The 17,123-nt window shown below is 46.7% G+C and overlaps 1 protein-coding gene across 1 annotated transcript in view; it reads right to left on the bottom strand.

Annotated features, from left to right (window-relative positions):
- plxna3 (plexin A3) overlaps positions 1–17,123 on the bottom strand; it is a 102,093-nt gene that overhangs the window by 26,120 nt on the left and 58,850 nt on the right. The window contains 4 exon segments of the mRNA XM_049017272.1: positions 9,804–9,918; positions 15,005–15,104; positions 15,870–16,020; positions 16,221–16,344. Coding sequence (XP_048873229.1) covers positions 9,804–9,918; positions 15,005–15,104; positions 15,870–16,020; positions 16,221–16,344 — 490 coding nt within the window.

The following is a 17,123-nucleotide window of genomic DNA, read 5'->3' as shown; positions in this document are numbered from 1 at the left end:
CTACAGTCCTGCATGCCTGCCCCTAGCTGGTCATGTGATGTGGGCTTCCAACAAAGACCACGTCCCTAGCGACGTTGGGAGAAGCTTCACCTGGATCTCCACAGGAAAGAGGCCATACATTAAAGGGATATTTACTATGATGTGTTATCTGTTTAACTCCGAAGGCACAATCAGGGCGGCCGTAAAAAGCAATTTGCCAGTCAAGAAGTAATAAATCAAGGCAGAGGTCCAGACGGCAGCAGGATCCGCAGTCCGCAGACGCAGCTCCGCACTAACGATGACGCAACTTCGGTTGTAAATCTCTACGCAGGCACCCTGATTGCATGGGTTTGTATATTGACATGACATCACATCAAATCACAGTCATGTCTCGCCTGGGTCAAGAGTATACTTTCACTGGCGGGGGCAGCTGGAGATGTTGATGATCTTGTACTGGTTTTAATGGTTGATATGGTCCATACCCTAGTAACCTGTCATGTCATATTAGTGAGCAACACCAAGATGACACCAAGGAACGCTTCCCTAGAAAGTCACTGCCAAATGCGCTAAAAAAAAAAAAACATGTAAATAAATCTTAGGGATCAATTCCCAAAACAATGTCATTGTTCATTTTGCATTAATATTAATTTGCATTAACATTAATGTGGTATTTATTCAAATATCTCTCCCTGTAAATGGGAATTGACTTCCTTCCATATCTATTCCTAATATGTAATAAATACATGTAGTAATTGATGTGAATCATTACAGTCAACATTAATTACTTTTTTATATTTCACTGCTCGCGTGATCCTTTGCCTTGCAAATAGGACCAATATATCACTGCCACTCATTCCCAAGAGACCTTCTCTCCAATGGCTGCAAAACACATTAAAAAAATAAAAGGTATTCAAGTATAAAAAAAACATATTTAACCAAAGCCTTAAAATGCAGCATCGGCAACATGCCACTGATAGATTTGACAGCTTGGGTGACTTAATCCAGTTGCCCCGGCCGTCACATCTCGGGTCAAATCAGGGCTGCGGCAAGTCCCCTAGAGGGATATCGCATCCAATGGACTAAAAAGAACAAGGACTCCCTCTCTCCTGGGCGTGACGGCAGGAGACCGTCGGTCTGCAGCAGCCAAATATGCCCCTGCTTCATGCACGTCTCTGTGGCGGCAGATCCGCTGTCCGCTGTCCGTGACTCATGGCTTTTCCACAGATTCATTAGAAGCGTTTCAGCAGTAACCAGAGAAGCTCATGACAGCGCCGCCAGCCGGACGCCATTTTGTCTCCCGCTGTCCTGTTTTAAGACGGGTCACGTCCTCATAGCTCGAGGGAGGCCTAATTTAATGGCCGACATCTCCGGTTACCGTCAATATGCTTAAGCAGCGTCTCCTCGACGAGCATCGCGGAGGGCCACCCGAGCTGCTCCTCGGCACACACCGGTGGGTGAGGCGCGCTAAAGGTGCAGCGCCCATTAGCAAAAGAGCCTGAAAACATCCAAAGGACATTTTTCATTCGCCGAATTACTGCGCCAGTAATCCATCGCTGGTAGTGACATGTAATGGAACATAATAGTTCTCACCATTTTTAATTTACAAATGGCGCTGTCTGGGCCCCGAGGAAGGGCGGCTCAGCCATTGCGCCCGCGAGCCGCTACCTTCATTAGTCGCACGAGCGAGACAGGACGACGCTTCGGTCTCCTTAATGTACGATCGCGGCTCTGTACCCCAGATCCCACCGGGTGCAGATTTTTATTACTAATGACACTCTACCTGGGAAGGCCCCCCCTCCGCTGACTGCCCCCCATGCAGAATGAGAATGCATGCATATAATTACTGGGCCCATTTACTTCTACCAACATTTCATGGGAAGGTCTGAGGCAGAACCCGTCTCTAGCCTTCCTGGCTAAATGGTGTAGACACCAGACCCTAATGGCGCTAGGTTTCTCTCGTTGTGTCACGTTGTAAAATAGGGCCTTGACCTATGAGCAAAGAGCCCATTCCAACCCCAGAGGCCCTGCCGAGGAATGCGTGAACCCCTTCGGTACTCCCCAGGGAAAACGGCGCAGCTGGGCAAGGGAGGCTAAGCTGGGACTGCGAGCCACTGGTGTCCCGCACTGAAGACTCATTCTCACGTCATATTACACACCGACTATTTGCAAGAAAGACCCACTTCGGCTCCATTGTTCGTACTTTTTTAAATTTGACGGCTCTGAGTGCTGGGATTCCCGTCAAAGGAATGCTGCGGCACCCCCAGCCCCCAGGTACCGGTGTCGCCCCAGCTCCCTACCGCTCGTCCTCATTAACAAGCTCTAATTAGTCGCGGGGTACCAGTGGAACAAGCGCGAGATAAATGGTTCGTTCGACTTGGCTGTGAAGGCGACAGATAAGCTGGTAGCTGGGTGTTCGGCGGGCCGCGTTCGGCCTGCTAGCTAGACAGTGGCGGGAGGCGACGCCGGCGCTCGCATGCACTGCGTGCGCGACTCCCAGACCGTCGGCCGGCGCAACACTGGTGGCAGCAGTTTGCCCCAACAGCTCAGCCGCAAAAAAAGATCAAAGCCAATCTTACAGTGTAAACGTGATAAACGCTTCAGAACGAAAGAGAATGTTTACACACTGTTACAAGAAAAACAAAAACGTCCAAAGAAGAAACGATTTGGTGTGAAACTCATAGCCGACTCAACTTCGCAAGTGAACCATTTGTATCATTCGTTTACACAGACATACGTGAACAATGAACATAAAATCTGCTTCCTTCCTTAATTCAATTGAATTAATCACAATTCATTTTCTTGGCATTTTATGAACTACAGTAAACCAAGTGACCACAACACGCTCCTTTGAAGACGCCTCCTTCAGACTGCTGACGGCAATGCGGCCGTAAAAAGCCAGGCAGTGCATCTCGCCGGAGCCAGTGTGGCGACACACGTCGCTGTGAAAGTGCTTCCATAAAGAGCGGCACGCCTCTGACGGACCCATTTCTCCACCAGCTGCTTTCCCCCCTCTTCTCCCCCAGAAGGCCGTTTCCCTGGTGCTGATTAGCACCCCATTAAGACAGACTTGGCAGTTTACAGCCTGTTGACAGTGTTTCCATTAACCTTATTGTGCAGATCCCAGTTATTACAAAGCTAAGCACTTTTCTCTGTTGAAACATTAAAAATCACTACCCTTGGTGCAGCACATATGCACACACACAAGCTCATGGGCATTCATCCTTACAGACTGACCATACAAATGCGCGCGCACACACACTTACATTGCTCAAGGATCCATCTTAGTGGGGACCATCCATTAATTTCTGTGGGCATAACCCAAATCCTGACAATGACAACTGTATCCTCTACCCAGCCCTAATCCTAACCACAAGTGATCAAACAAAATAGACAAAAGAGTTTTGGCATTTTTAGTTTCTTGATTGCATTCACAGATTTATATATATATGAAAGTGACCAAAAGATGTGCCCACAAGGCCAAACAGGTTTTGGAATCACACACACACACACACACACACACACACACACACACACACACACACACACACACACACACGTTTGTGTGTTTGCCAACTGACCACAAACACAAACACACACTTGACAAACTCATGAACTGACCCCAAACACAACATTCTGCGCACCCTTGGTGTGGAGCCTGGAAACATCACTATTCACTCACACTTTTCCTTCCTTTGTTTACTTGTTCCGTCTCTCTCTTCATCCCTCTCAGTTTGGCCATTAATCTCATTAACTTTATATGCTATAAAATTTCCTGCTTTCGTCTGGCGGGGGGGAAAGAAAAAAATAACCAAATGTTTTGATAAAAATGCTACAGAAAAACACTCGTACCGGCAACGCTCCCTGCTTATCTTCCCATTCCAGTAGCGCCTCCTACAGGGCAGTTGTGAAAGTGACAGGGCACATAGCATTTCCGGGGGTAGCGCAGTGCCACGCATTAACACTGAAGCATTGCCTGTGCGAGCCGGCTTTTGGTGTCGACACACCAAGACCCGAAAGTGCTGCAATTCAAGATGGATAACGGCTCAAACACTTACTGAATAACAGCAACACAGGTAGCACAAAGAGGTAATTTCCTTATTAATCCCCAGCTATGTTTCTGCCCAGGTATCTTCCATCAAGCTTTCAGGGCTTCTTAAATTCACCATCATATTCAATTATGGACACTATCTACGCTATACATCACGTTTATGAATAATAGCAAAAATGTGATACACAGATTCACAGTTTTGGAACTTCAACGACGCAGCATTAATTAGGATGTAGTAATGGAATACAGCCCCATGTCAGACTGTAGGCGGCAGAATGAAGTCTAAGCAAGCTCATGAATTAATACATTTGACAGGCAAAATATATGTCTTTGTTGATGAAGACATTCTGCAGAAGTGAAATTTTACATGCATTATTTGAACCGAATTTCGTGCATCTTTAAAGTATTGCAGCGTTCAGTCTCAGTACTCTATTATCAAACTATTTTGATTATTTTATTGCCATATAAGTATTACTTCATATGGGATATTTTCATTCAGTTGGTGCATTGTTTGTTCTTCATTTTCTCTATCACATCACTTGTCTTCTGTTATTCTGGAAAATGTTAGTTTAGCTCCTATTCATCACCAAAATCCCAGCTTGTGTGCTGCAGCTGTAGGACATTTCCGGCTTGTGCTATAAGCAGCAGCAGGTGAGGACTCTGCGAGGACCTTAAACCTCTACAGTCCGCACCAGCAAGCGGCAACGAGACAAGATGGTGTAAGTGCAAAAGCGCCCTGTCACTTTGCTATTTTACCCTGGAAAGTCAGGCACGGCCAGGCGAGGCAGAGCAGGAGCTCCAGACGCAGGCCGTAAAGGCCGAGCCGCGCTGCTGAGGAATGGGCCCCCAAATGGCTTTTTGGCGACAGACACACGCCGAGCCACTTCCTGCCTGCTGGAGCTGTCGTAGCCCTGATCTGGAGGATCACTCCCCACCCGAGCCCTGGGCCCCCTGCCACACTTCCTGTGGGACTAATGGCTCCTCTGTCACTCATCCCTCAATTAATTACCGGCCCGCCACTCATTAATAAAGGACCTTCCCACAGAGACACGGCGCCAAGGGGACTGGTTAGCAGTGTTGGGGGGGGAGTGAGGCTCTTCTCGATCCCCCGGTGCTTTGGGAATGGTCGACGCGACGCGAAAGCGAGTCTTTGCACTCGCAGCGGCGACCAATTCCGCAGCTGGATCTCATAGGAACAACAAGAGGCTCCTTTTAAGGTTAACAAATAGAGCAGAGTGATTATATTTTGTTGTTGTAATTAACGGTAAGGAGAATGCGTAATGATACTGGATGCTTTCTGCACCCACGGCATCAGCAGCGCATAGAGACGTCAGAGATAGCCGGGAGATTTCGGGGGGGATGGATCTGTTCATATAAGAACTGTTTACTCTGAAGAAGCCATGGAGAAGAACAGAAAAGCAGAATGACTGACAACTAATACAGAAAGCACCTGCAGTCTGAGAGCCACGAGTGGCAGTGACTGCATGTCGCTGTAATGGTTAAACCAGCAAACCAGTTTATGTGGGATAAATGAGGACCGTTTCTCTGCCAATAAAACACAACCACAACAATTGAATCCAGGACTATAAAAGAGACTCCAAAGTGGAAGCCCTATTAGGGCTAGGTGGCAGTTCAGGCCTACCTCCTGGCTTTTTGTTACTGCTCACTCCTCGCTGTTCAAACTGCTCTGCAACCCACAGGAAGTCATAACATTCCCATGATTAATATTCATGAATTCAGTTATTTTTGGGCCCGTCTTTAACAATTCCAACTTTCATCCATGCCAAACATTCAGATTACTAAGCGTCAAGTAAGACTGAACTTTTCTTACTCGGCCAATCATGGCCGGTACTCCGGCTCACTTTCTTCTACTCCGAGGAGCTGTGTAGCCAACACAGTGTGAAATTAACAGCGGGACAAGACAACATGCTAGACATTACTCCACGGAAACTGCAACTTTCAAAGTTTGGGGGAAGGTGGCTCAGATGAGGGGGTAGAAACTCACCAGAGCCATGGTCTGACCACCTAATCGTCGTTCCCTCCTCTGTTAAGACACCATAATGGGTCTTGTTTTCATTCTTGGCAGGATCTTAGCGGAAGACGCCTGAAGTTAAAGTTAGCTACCCTCTTGCTCTGGCAGACTCCCACCATAAAGCAAGCCGCTGTGTTGTGGATTACCGAAGCCCGTGCAGTCTGGGTATTGCTGGGGGGCCGGCGGACCTGCTCTCAGCCAGGAGGTTGCATCCCCGGCCTGCGCTTGAGCCAACCCCTGGAGCATTGGTGGCTACGCTAAAGCTGTACTTGAACCCAGAGCCAAGTTGGCCCCAGTGTCTGAGAGCTGAGAGCCCCGCTGTAGCTGGGGAGAGCTGCACTTCGGTCCAGCAGTCAGCAGTCCAAGGAGGACGCAGAGACGATGATTTCAGGCAGCCATTCTGATATCTGACGAAAGGAGGTCACTACTGCAAAACAAATGTGATTACGGATTTACTTTTTCTTTCAAACTACCATGAGAAAATGCAGAGCTTAGAATAGATGTTTAATTAGACTTATATAATGCTTGATTTTATAAATGTGTGCGAGTGTGTATGTGTGTGTGTCTGAGTGTGTGTGCAGGAGTGTACACTGGCCTGTTTCTCCAACATTATCCCTCCTGTATCAACAGTGTGTGAGTCACTGATTTTCGCTGAGTAACTCTTTTTCCAGAGGAGATAAGGAGATTGGAAATGCCCGTACTGGGGGGGGGGGGGAGTGAGCGGGTGGGCAGGCCGGGCGGGTGACTGGCACGTCCCTGCGTCGCTGCTGGCGTGGTCTGATAAGCACAGATAGGGCATCTCTTTGATGTTCAGTTAAGTGTAAAATTAAAATGTGCCAAAAGCCCAAGGCAATGCGTTTCTCCCGGCTCGCGCAGAAAGAGAGGGGGGGCTTTTCTTCCTTTCTGTTAATTCCTCCTATCTTCATGCTCACCCCCCTACACCATTCAGGGGGGGATTTTTTTCATGTATTAAGGTGGATGCGAACTGTGTGGGTTATTCTTATATAACGCCAATATTAGTTACTCATTACCTGGCAAATTATCCCGTCTTTACCTCCGTCGCTCATTATCCGCTGATATGCATCCATTCAGTCAGCATATCAGTTTCAATTAACCTCTAGCTCCTCTGCAAACCTATGACAATGGACGGCAAATTCACTTAGACGGGATTAACAAAATGTCTCACCATCCGATTCTAACCAGCAAGCTTTACACGCTGAATTTAAAATGCAAACAAACTCACTGAGAAACGGTTACTGTGAATTTTCAGTAAATGTGCCAAAAAATGAAACTGAGAAGTTTATTGGTTATTTATTGATTATTTATTGGTTATTTATTGATTATTTATAGTTACTGCTTGCACGTCAATGAAAGATATGCTCAAAATAGGTACTTAATAGGGTTACTCAAGTCAGTCGCTTGTGGCTAAACCAATATGGCCTCTCAGTCGTTGTCGGAAAAGTATGATCACAGGAACCATAAAAGTCACTGAGATTACTTCAAGGCTTGATAGAGACCAATAAAAGAATAAGCGACTGCCACTTTTTTTAATAATGTAACCAAACAGAGGCTGGAGGCAGTAATAACTGGGCCAATTCGACTCTAAACTTTCTAAACATGGAGTTTATGAGCGGCTGAAGGGTCTGTTTTAATCCAGGAAAATAAGTGCAATTGCATCAAAGCGCAGTTCGGGGAATCAGTCAAACCATCAGCATTTACAAGCAAACGAAGGTCCTCGTGATCAGAGAGCCATAGGCAGGGGTATTGCAAATGCGATTTGGGTTGTTTTTATGTGTTCTTTATGGGGGGGGCACTAAAAAACAAGCATGCTGCTCCTGAGCCCCAGCGACGCCCTTTGTGTTGACATTAAGGAATTCCCTACCCAACATGTGCCTGCCCACACACACACACACACACACACACACACACACTTGCCTAACACAGCTGTAGCAGTCGCAGCTGCAGCCTTCGCATGAGCCCTGGGCTACTGAACTGGGTCTGAAATCTACTCGAGTGTGAAATCAATGTGTTCTGAGGCACCGAGAGGGGAGATGGAGGGGGAGGGGCAGGGTGGGTGGGGGGAGGGGGGGGGGGGGGGGGGGAGAGATGCCTTATAAATCTTAGCAGTTAGTAGGACAATTATGTCACTGTCACTCACAGGAAACACGGCCAAGTCAGACCTTCCACACCCAAGGGACAGAAAAATCACATGCAGTCACACCAGCACTGTCTTACCTCAGAGCCACACGCTGGAAGAAAACCCTGCATCACTGCACTTCGGGCCAGTCTGCCTTTCACTGAACACCTAACAGTTAGAGTCTAGCTGAAGAGCTGCGATTCTCTGGTCAACGATGAAACGCACAGCGTTTTTTAGTTATGCTAAAAAGAGCAACACTTAACATGCCATTAAACGCGGCTCACATATTAACACGTTTATCACCATTAACAATAGAGCGTAAGGGAAGCCTCTGCTTCATCTAGATATCGACACCGTAAACAAACAGAGCTGGCTGCTACCTGCTATATTAACAAATGATACTCCATCATAAAATGTTTATCTCAGAATGACAGCTATTGACATTATGCTGTCAGCATCTTAATTGTCCAGCTAATGCCCTGTTTTGTAGCTGGCAAACCCTAATGATTCCAAAAGAAGAGAACCTGATACGACACCCTGCAAAGCACTAATGTAATGTGCGATTGCCATTTACTAACAGGCGTACTTTTTAGTGTAATTACGGCAAACATTTTGGGATACCCAGGTCATGTTATGACCACGATTCGTGTAGCTCCACAAACCTATAAATGCAGTTATTAGATGTATAACAGCATTTTGTCTTTTGCTTAGGAGTCTGGTCGCCGTCGTTAGATGAGGAAGAGAGGGACGGCATGCAGTTCAGAATCACAGCGGGATTAGAGGTACACCTCTCAGGTTGACACAGACCTTATCCGTGGCAAACACTGCAGGTATGAAACTAAAATAGCAGGTCAGCTATGAACTATGATCACAACCCCCTATGGTTAAAGTATGAAGTTTCATTACTTTTCCAGCTCAGAGATTCTAGGCTTTTGCCCATCGAGAGCCATAAACTTCTGTGCTCTTGGTCAACAGTTTCTCGTTGGGAGTTGTGCCTAATCTGAGTGGGGAAGCAAAAAGAACCTCAGCCAGCTAACCAGGAGCTAGTAATGCGTGACTGGAGTGCAGCACCCTGACCTCTGTGCCGAACCATGTCAGCCTCACTGCCTGAGCAAAGGAGACAGCTAAATGAGATGTTACCGGAATAAAGAAATACCATGTACAACTCCATGACCTACTTTTATCGACTGCCTCTCTTTGGGGCTCTCCGGGGCTGGGAAAACTCAGAGAACCTTTCTGCCTCTCCTTCAGAAAGCGGGCTAAATTTAATGATTTTTGCTTTTGAATAGATGCCTATCGCAGAAAAGGACAAAGGAACCAAGCTGCAACTAAAAGGGAAAGGAAGAAAGGGGGGGGGGGGGCATCAGCCAACAGTGGCTGACCCTCCGAGCAAGAATGGTGACATGTGGTAGAGCCACCATCAAAGGTGCGATTACGGGGGGAGGGGACAATGGGGACAGTGTGGGAGGCGGGCAGGGGCCGCGACCCAGTGCTCACCGGGTCACGACCAGGTTAGGCCTCACCCACAGGCTGCCCCGGGTCACAGGGGCCGGGCTGCAGCGATACTGTGCCCCCCAGCGCCCGACCGGAGCCTCCATGCACCATACCTCCATGTTGCTCACGCGTCCCTCGTGGAAGGAGCAGTCGGCCAGATTGTTGGTGCAGATGTGCCGGTATTTACACCAGTTACAAGGGAAGGGGCTCTTCACACAGGACAGGCACCTGGGGAGGGAGAACAAGGGTCAGGAAAGTGGACAGCATGAGCCATATGCAGCCCATAACGCATCTGCAGGCTGACGGTGGGCTGCAGTCAGATTTCAGAGCTTCTATGTCTCTTCCCATGTAATTAACCTTTCCGAGCTTAAGACAATGGCAACTCAAATCCGTCTGGCCCAAAGAATTCATGGCCATTTTCTAGGTGCCTTTCAATTAACACCTAATTACGCCTTAAATGGAAAGAAAGCATTAGAACTTTTGATGAGCGTGATGATTCCAATTATATGATTACAACAGGGGGCATTACTGAGTCCCGAGACACAGGAGATTTTGGAGAAGCGAGACCAAACATCCACCTCAATAACAAAGAAAGGGCTCATTTCTCAAGCCCAGAATGACCCGAAACTTTTAAGATTCGTACATATTTCTTTAATCTCGGAGAAGCACCGCTTCTCTTCTCCCTAAGACATGCTGAAAGGCACAGAACAATGCTGAACGATGGAGGCTGGGCGGATTCACATCTCATCATATCCCCAGCTCAGTGGCTACTGTGAAAAATCCCCCCCAGAAGGCATTCAGAAGCATGAGCAAACCCACGTCACACATACATGCAGGCTGTCAAAACAATGCAAAGACAATGTTCCTGTTGCGTCTGCAATGACGGGAATCCACATTTGCATTTTGCGAGTGTATCACAGTCATATTCTGCACAAATCTTGATGGGGGGGGGGGGGGGTTCTTTGGTCTTGCTATCATCTGATTCAGGTGTTTTCTGGTAGCATCAATAAAAATCTGACCACTGGAAGCACCCTGGTGTAGGACTTTGCTAATTTCCGCTGGAATGTACGTTTCAGGAGGTACTCCTTCCAAACTCAATAAGATCACTGATAATTTCAGCAGTCTGATAAAAGTACCCCCCCCCCCAAAAAAAAAAAAAGCAAGAAAAAAAACCCACAAGAAGCAAGGTGAGCACTTTTAAAATTCTCCTTCCAGACTGGTTCGGCGCTGACCAGCTGCGGCATCTTTAGCTCCTGTTTCGGTGTTTGGGGGCGATTCTGTAAATAGCTGAGTTACATCCTAATTGTAAGACCATAGCATTCAGAAATCATCGTCAGCTGTTATGCACAAAGGAAAACCAAAAGCGACAGGCTACAGATGGGCACACTAACTGTGTATGCATAGTGAAACAGAGGGAAACGGGCTCCAATATTTAGTCATATTGAATTTTCTTCTTAGCTTACATTAGGGAAAAGCTGTTGACTGCAATAGCCTGAAACAACGCGCATTTTCTGGAAAGATATGATTGCACAGTTCTAGCTTCGGAGCTGCCCTCTTGACTTTCACAGGTGGCCATTATCCCAGAGGATGAAAGGGGGAAGGGGGGGGTTCTCTTGGGTGGCTGAAGAATCGTGGGGGGGGGGGCGGGGTTTAATGGCAACATGGGGGACGGGGGGGGTGGGGGTAGATGTGGTGCTAGTGTTGTCCGCCAGTCATGCCAGAGGGGGAAACAATTCAAGGGCTAAATGTTCCCACAGGGCTTTTGTGAGATCAGGAAATCTGGCGCAGGCTTCAAGCGCACCGCTCTGGCAAGGTAGGCCGCAGTCGGCGTTGCCATGGCAACTGCAAGGGCCCCAGCATGAATCTCGCTCTCTCGCTTTCCCACATCGGAGAATTGATTGTTGCGTATGCATTCTGCTAACGGACAGGACAATTTTATGCCCTAAAAATAGCATTTATTTAGCTACTATCGCAGGTGACAAACATGTTTGCACGTGCAAACTCAATGCAGAAGACATCAGTCCTGATTCCTGATGCACACGTTCACCGCCACCCCCGATCAGACCGTGATATTTACCCGAGCAGCCTCATTACGCAGGCACAATCCTTCACAGATTAATTAAACAGTTTATTCTTGATTATATGTGCAAACTGCAAAAACCAAATCATAAATAGTTGCAAATCAAATATGGAAGCGGAGTGCATGGGCGTGAGCTTTGCCGCATTTTTTTCCCCACAACACACTAACAACTAACAATTTAATCAGTTTAACGAAACAGAAATTTTACAATTGAGCCAGTGGGTGGATCCCTTGGCTGAAGAAGGACATTTAAACAGCTGAATGGTTAACTGGAGACAGACAAAAGCTGCATTATGGTCTCAAACGTACTGTCTAGGTATGGCACCGCGCTGCAGTGAGGTCACTAGGGGTCACAGGGAACTCAAGTTATAGCTTTTCAGCAGCGTGCATGACTGCAGATCGTTCGGCCCTGAACAGGACGCCTAGGGACTCCATGACCGTCTGCAGCACCTGAAAATTCACAACATCCTTTACACGCGTGAATCCAGAAAACATTCCACAGCACCATGTAACGCGTGGAGACGAGGACCCTCATTCCCTAATGGTAGAAACACACAGCCTGGTGACGGCACGGGAAGCCAGTGCTGCTAAATCATCCCATCTTCTCATCGATTCCACTGCAGGGTATTTGGGACATGCAGCCCTAGTTAATATTTCATTACCTCAACAGTCAACTGTGCTGGTAAACAACATGTCAGGTGGGAATTCTTTGGTATAATTAATGACAACTGCTGCTATTCATGCATGTGCACCATCAATTTTACTTTCTGTCACTGCACTGGTTCAAAAAAAAGAAAAAAAAAAAATCACCACCATGTTGCTTTGAAGCTCTACAGCCTGCTAAAATGCTTCATTAGCTTCAATTACTCTGGACTGTTATTTGCAGTGGCTGCTTTGAGGCTCCGCCTTTCACTGCATGGACTTCTTCCACCTCTCAGCCACCTACATGATGCTCCGCAGATGACTTGCGGCGTTGAGAGCTCTGACATCACTGCACACTGTCCGTCAAGAGCCAAATGGGACAAGCTCACATTTCCCAAGTTAAAACATCCAAAGCAGGAGCTCCTACGATGAGGGAAGCCCTCCTCCACAGCATAACATACTGGTCATGGGGTTAAAGGTCACTGTACGCCGCACATTTATACATGAAGCACCAGGTAACCTTGGAACTTCTCTGAAATTGAGAACCAGAGAACAAACGCAGAAGCCCAGTGGACACGGCACCCTCAGGCCTGGGCTCCACACCGGCCACACTCTCAGCGAACATCGCGATTGCTCAGCATGGTTCTACTTTTCTCAATACAGAGCAAAATAACCAGCTCGCCTAACCACAACTGACCATAACCTGAACATCTCCCTCCTACATCCAGGTATAGAGGGACACTAACTGAAGAAGCACTGATCTCAGAGGCCTGCACAGTGTGACACTGCCCTGCCATGACTACGTGAGTAGAGCCCAGTCCAGATCAACACTGACATCACAGATCCAACATAATGTTTCAGGCATCAGCAAGCTGGCCTCAACAACTCAAAGACGGCGGAAAAAGAGAGAGCTACAAGCACGATACTGCAGTAAAGTGTCAGCCAACGAGACCATTCAGTCTCCATTCTGCTAGATAGGCTCCAACCCAGCATGGCTTCGCACGCACTCAGCTGCTAAGGTGACGCAAGCCAAGGTCTACAGAAGGGGGCCATGACGACATGCCACGTACCGCGCTGCTGAAGGGGCATGTTACAGAGCTGTAGGGACGGGCACGTGCACTTCAGGAAGACAGCCTACTCGGCACACCTCAAGCGTGGCCGAGAACCAGCGTTCCATAGGTGCTGTGAAGGACATACAAGCCTAAAGGTCGTTCAGTGGCTCATTCAAAAGCAGAAATTTACCGTGATCAACAGGCACCATCGTCAAAGATGACTCTCCGTATTACGGCATCGTTTTTCTTTTTGGGAAAGCCATCAACCATTCACTTTTACTAACATGACCTTACTTTTCCTTCACATTTTATCGTTTGAGTGCTGCCATGTGATTCCCTACAACATGACCACATCCGCAGTGCAGAATATCACGAGGCCGAGGAGGCCCCTGGATTTCACGCAGGCGGCGGGGAGCCTCAAAGGGCCCAACGTCTAACAAATATAAAAAGGCAAGTTAAAAAATGGACAAAGGCAAACACGGAAGCAGTGGCTTGTACCTCTAGTGCTCACGCTGTTTGTTGTTACTGTCCTACATCAAGAGTAGCTGCAGAGTAACTTACTCCAGCTTTAGGACTGAAAGGTGGCATAAAGCTTTAAGGGCAGTGAGAATGTCTGAAGATGCACACGCTGGCAGGACTGACCTGTATCAACGTGTATCTGAATGCTCTGAATCAGATTCTCAGCAAACTAGTAGTCAACGCGATTCAGACTGATAAGTTTTTAAAAACAGAAACAATAGCTTATGCGCTTATATATATGCTACAATTTTCAATTTAGATTAAGCACCGTAACTGCACACATACATTCTTCATTCATTTCAGAACATCTGAATGCCCAGATATTTTTTTTCAAAAAGCAACGTGTTTAATAATGATGATCTCGCGTCACAAAAGAGCTGTATTTGCAGAAGCTTGCCTTTACTGTTCCCAAACACAGACTCAGCGCAGACAAAAAACAGAATATAATATAGACAGAAACAGAAAAGGCTAAACTGATTCTCCTTTTCTATTAAAATAAGCAAGAAGTGTGCGTTGCCCGCGCATGTCTGCCATTACAGACGATTCATAAAGCTCATATTGACTAATAAAAAGGCAGCCGTAAAGTTAATTACTTCTACACGCCTTCATGACTTCTATTAATGGCAAACTGCTAATCTACTGGAAGCTGGCTAGCTGGTATTGTTGGCTTGCTGGGTTTCAAATAATCTTTCATCACTCCCTGACACTGGCTGGTGAATAGTGCCTTTTGCTCGGCCACTTTGAGCGGCAGTGAGGAAATGTTCCTATTTGAACCATTAGTGTGACTTATGGGCTCGCGACCAGATGTTCTCGCCTCCATGTTAAAATCTTCATTACCTGCCACACGACAGTAACTAGTCTGAATGGCAGGGGTAGGCAATCCTGATCCTGGAGCGCCGGTACGCAGCCGGATCTGTATGCTATAGACGGCACGGACGGAGAAACACTGTGCTCACTTCCTTTGTGAGGTTGGTGTATTAAGTGCGCTTTATTGTGCCCTTTGTCTGCCGGTGATACTCACGACTGGAGAACGCTGCAGTTGTAAAAGATGAAATCCGTGGTGATGAATTTGTGTCCAGTCTCCGTGGACCTGAGGGATAATTTGACCACGCGTTTGTCCCCTGCAAAGAGAGAGCACTTTTACTCAGCGAAGTGGTTGCTCTTACGGGGTATTAAGAACCACAACTTTACACGCTATTAGGCCCTGAGGAAATCCAACAAACATGCTGAAAGTCTGACTGAATGTGCCCTTCCAGTAAGCAGTATAATCTCCACTGGGCGTTCTGGTTAAACATATCACTGTCCCCTTACAGCACACACTAAAACTTCAATTATTTTGGCAAAACCTTCCCAGGTGGACATTTGCAAATGCTGCTCGGGGCCACTGTCATAGCAGAACAGAGAATAACTGACAGGACAGACATTTAAGTTCAGAATGCAAATGCGGAATAGTCTATTTTTAAAAGTGAGCTGATTTAGCTGCGCGAGTGCACACTACATATTTCATTCACTGTCAGAACTGAAACTGAGGGCTTTGCAAAACTGACACACTGGATTCGACTCTGGCTGTGTGAACATTTGGCAGCGGCTGAGGGCTGATTTTTTTAAGCTGTAACACACTGTTTTTTGGCCGTTTTTTGGATTAGCTGTGCTCTAATGCTGAAACCGTATATGATAAAAATCCAGAATTATGTCTCTCCTTTGATGCGCTAGTCTCTGTATCTATATCAATTTGAAAACATTGCCTTTTTTCCCTAAAAGCAATGACTTCAGCGCTTGACTTTACTCATGAGCTGGTTGGATCACCATCTACTAATATTTATAATGTTTAAAACCTGCCAACAGATGGAGATGATTTCCAGAAATAAACCGAGCGGCGCACGTACCCAGAGTGACGGATGGGACATCCCGCAAGGAGGGGGACACGCAGAGGACGTGACCTTTGTCCAAGACCTCACCCGGGCTCTCTGCCAGCCCCTCGAAAACGCAGGTGACCCCCTGAGAGAGACTGGGCACGTTGCGCACCTTCACGGTGAGCTGACGTCCCAGAATGACGGAAACACAGGGTGAGGAGGGGGGGGCAAAATTGAACGCAGCTGCTTTTCGAGCTACGAGCCCTAACAGCTTGTACTCTACAAGAAAGCTTTCTGTATTACGCACTTTTCTGAAGTGTGTTTGTAATTTTTGCATTTTTTCTCCATAATGAAACCCTTTTGTGAGATTCTCATGCGTGTTACCTGGACGGAGGCAGAGGTCACAGACATATTGCTGGGTACGACCTCAATGTCAACACACTGGTCCAGCTCAACATTAAAGCGCTTCGGCTCGGCCCACTTCTCGCACGCTTCCTGTCTGGAGCACCTGAAACAGACAGGCAAGTTGTAAACAGATCATTCAAAAACACTGCACTGAAGCCTATTCCATCAGAACTCAGTCTACTTCATGACAATATCTACGCTATTTAAGACAAGTGATCATGACGAGCCAATTCATTATTAGCAGCCTGCTCTTGGTCTTTTTTTTTTCCTGAGGGTTTCATTGAAACTTTGGGTTGCTAAGCAACTGTATCTAGGTATCACATTTGGCAACGAAAAACAAGTCAGGTGCTTAAACCCAACCTGTGAAATGACACATTCTGTGATCAAATTAAAAATAAGTAAGTTTGCAAATGTAACCAGCTACAGTTATATAGGACTGTTGTGGTTCTTAAATCTCCACAGGGAGGATAAGCAATATTTTCCATATTCAAAACCGATGTGGGATTAGGAACAAAGAAAAAGCATGAAGGACACACACGAGAATGCATTTCCATTAGGTCTGCTGCAAACACTTCTCTGCACTGTTTACAAGGCGAGATCTGTCATAGCGCACTCATTTATGCTAAAAATAAAACTGCTAGCAGTTTTAACACATTATATTAGCATTAAACAGTCAACATATTATCCAGAATTGTCTCGCATTTAAAATCGCTGTTAGCAGAACACACTGTTATTCCAACAGTACAGTTCTGACAATCAAACACTTTGACACGCCATAAAGAAAAGCGACATTGCGCCTATTTATTTCTTTTAGCTACGTGTTTTTTTGTTAGCAGAGTCAAAATCTTTTTCTTAGCACATTAATGCTACATCGCAGTTGGA

The sequence above is a fragment of the Brienomyrus brachyistius genome, chromosome 6 (assembly GCF_023856365.1).
Source record: "Brienomyrus brachyistius isolate T26 chromosome 6, BBRACH_0.4, whole genome shotgun sequence".
Taxonomy (NCBI): Eukaryota; Metazoa; Chordata; class Actinopteri; order Osteoglossiformes; family Mormyridae; genus Brienomyrus; species Brienomyrus brachyistius.
Note: the sequence above shows the minus strand (reverse complement) of the source record. Positions and strands in the feature narration are given on the sequence as shown.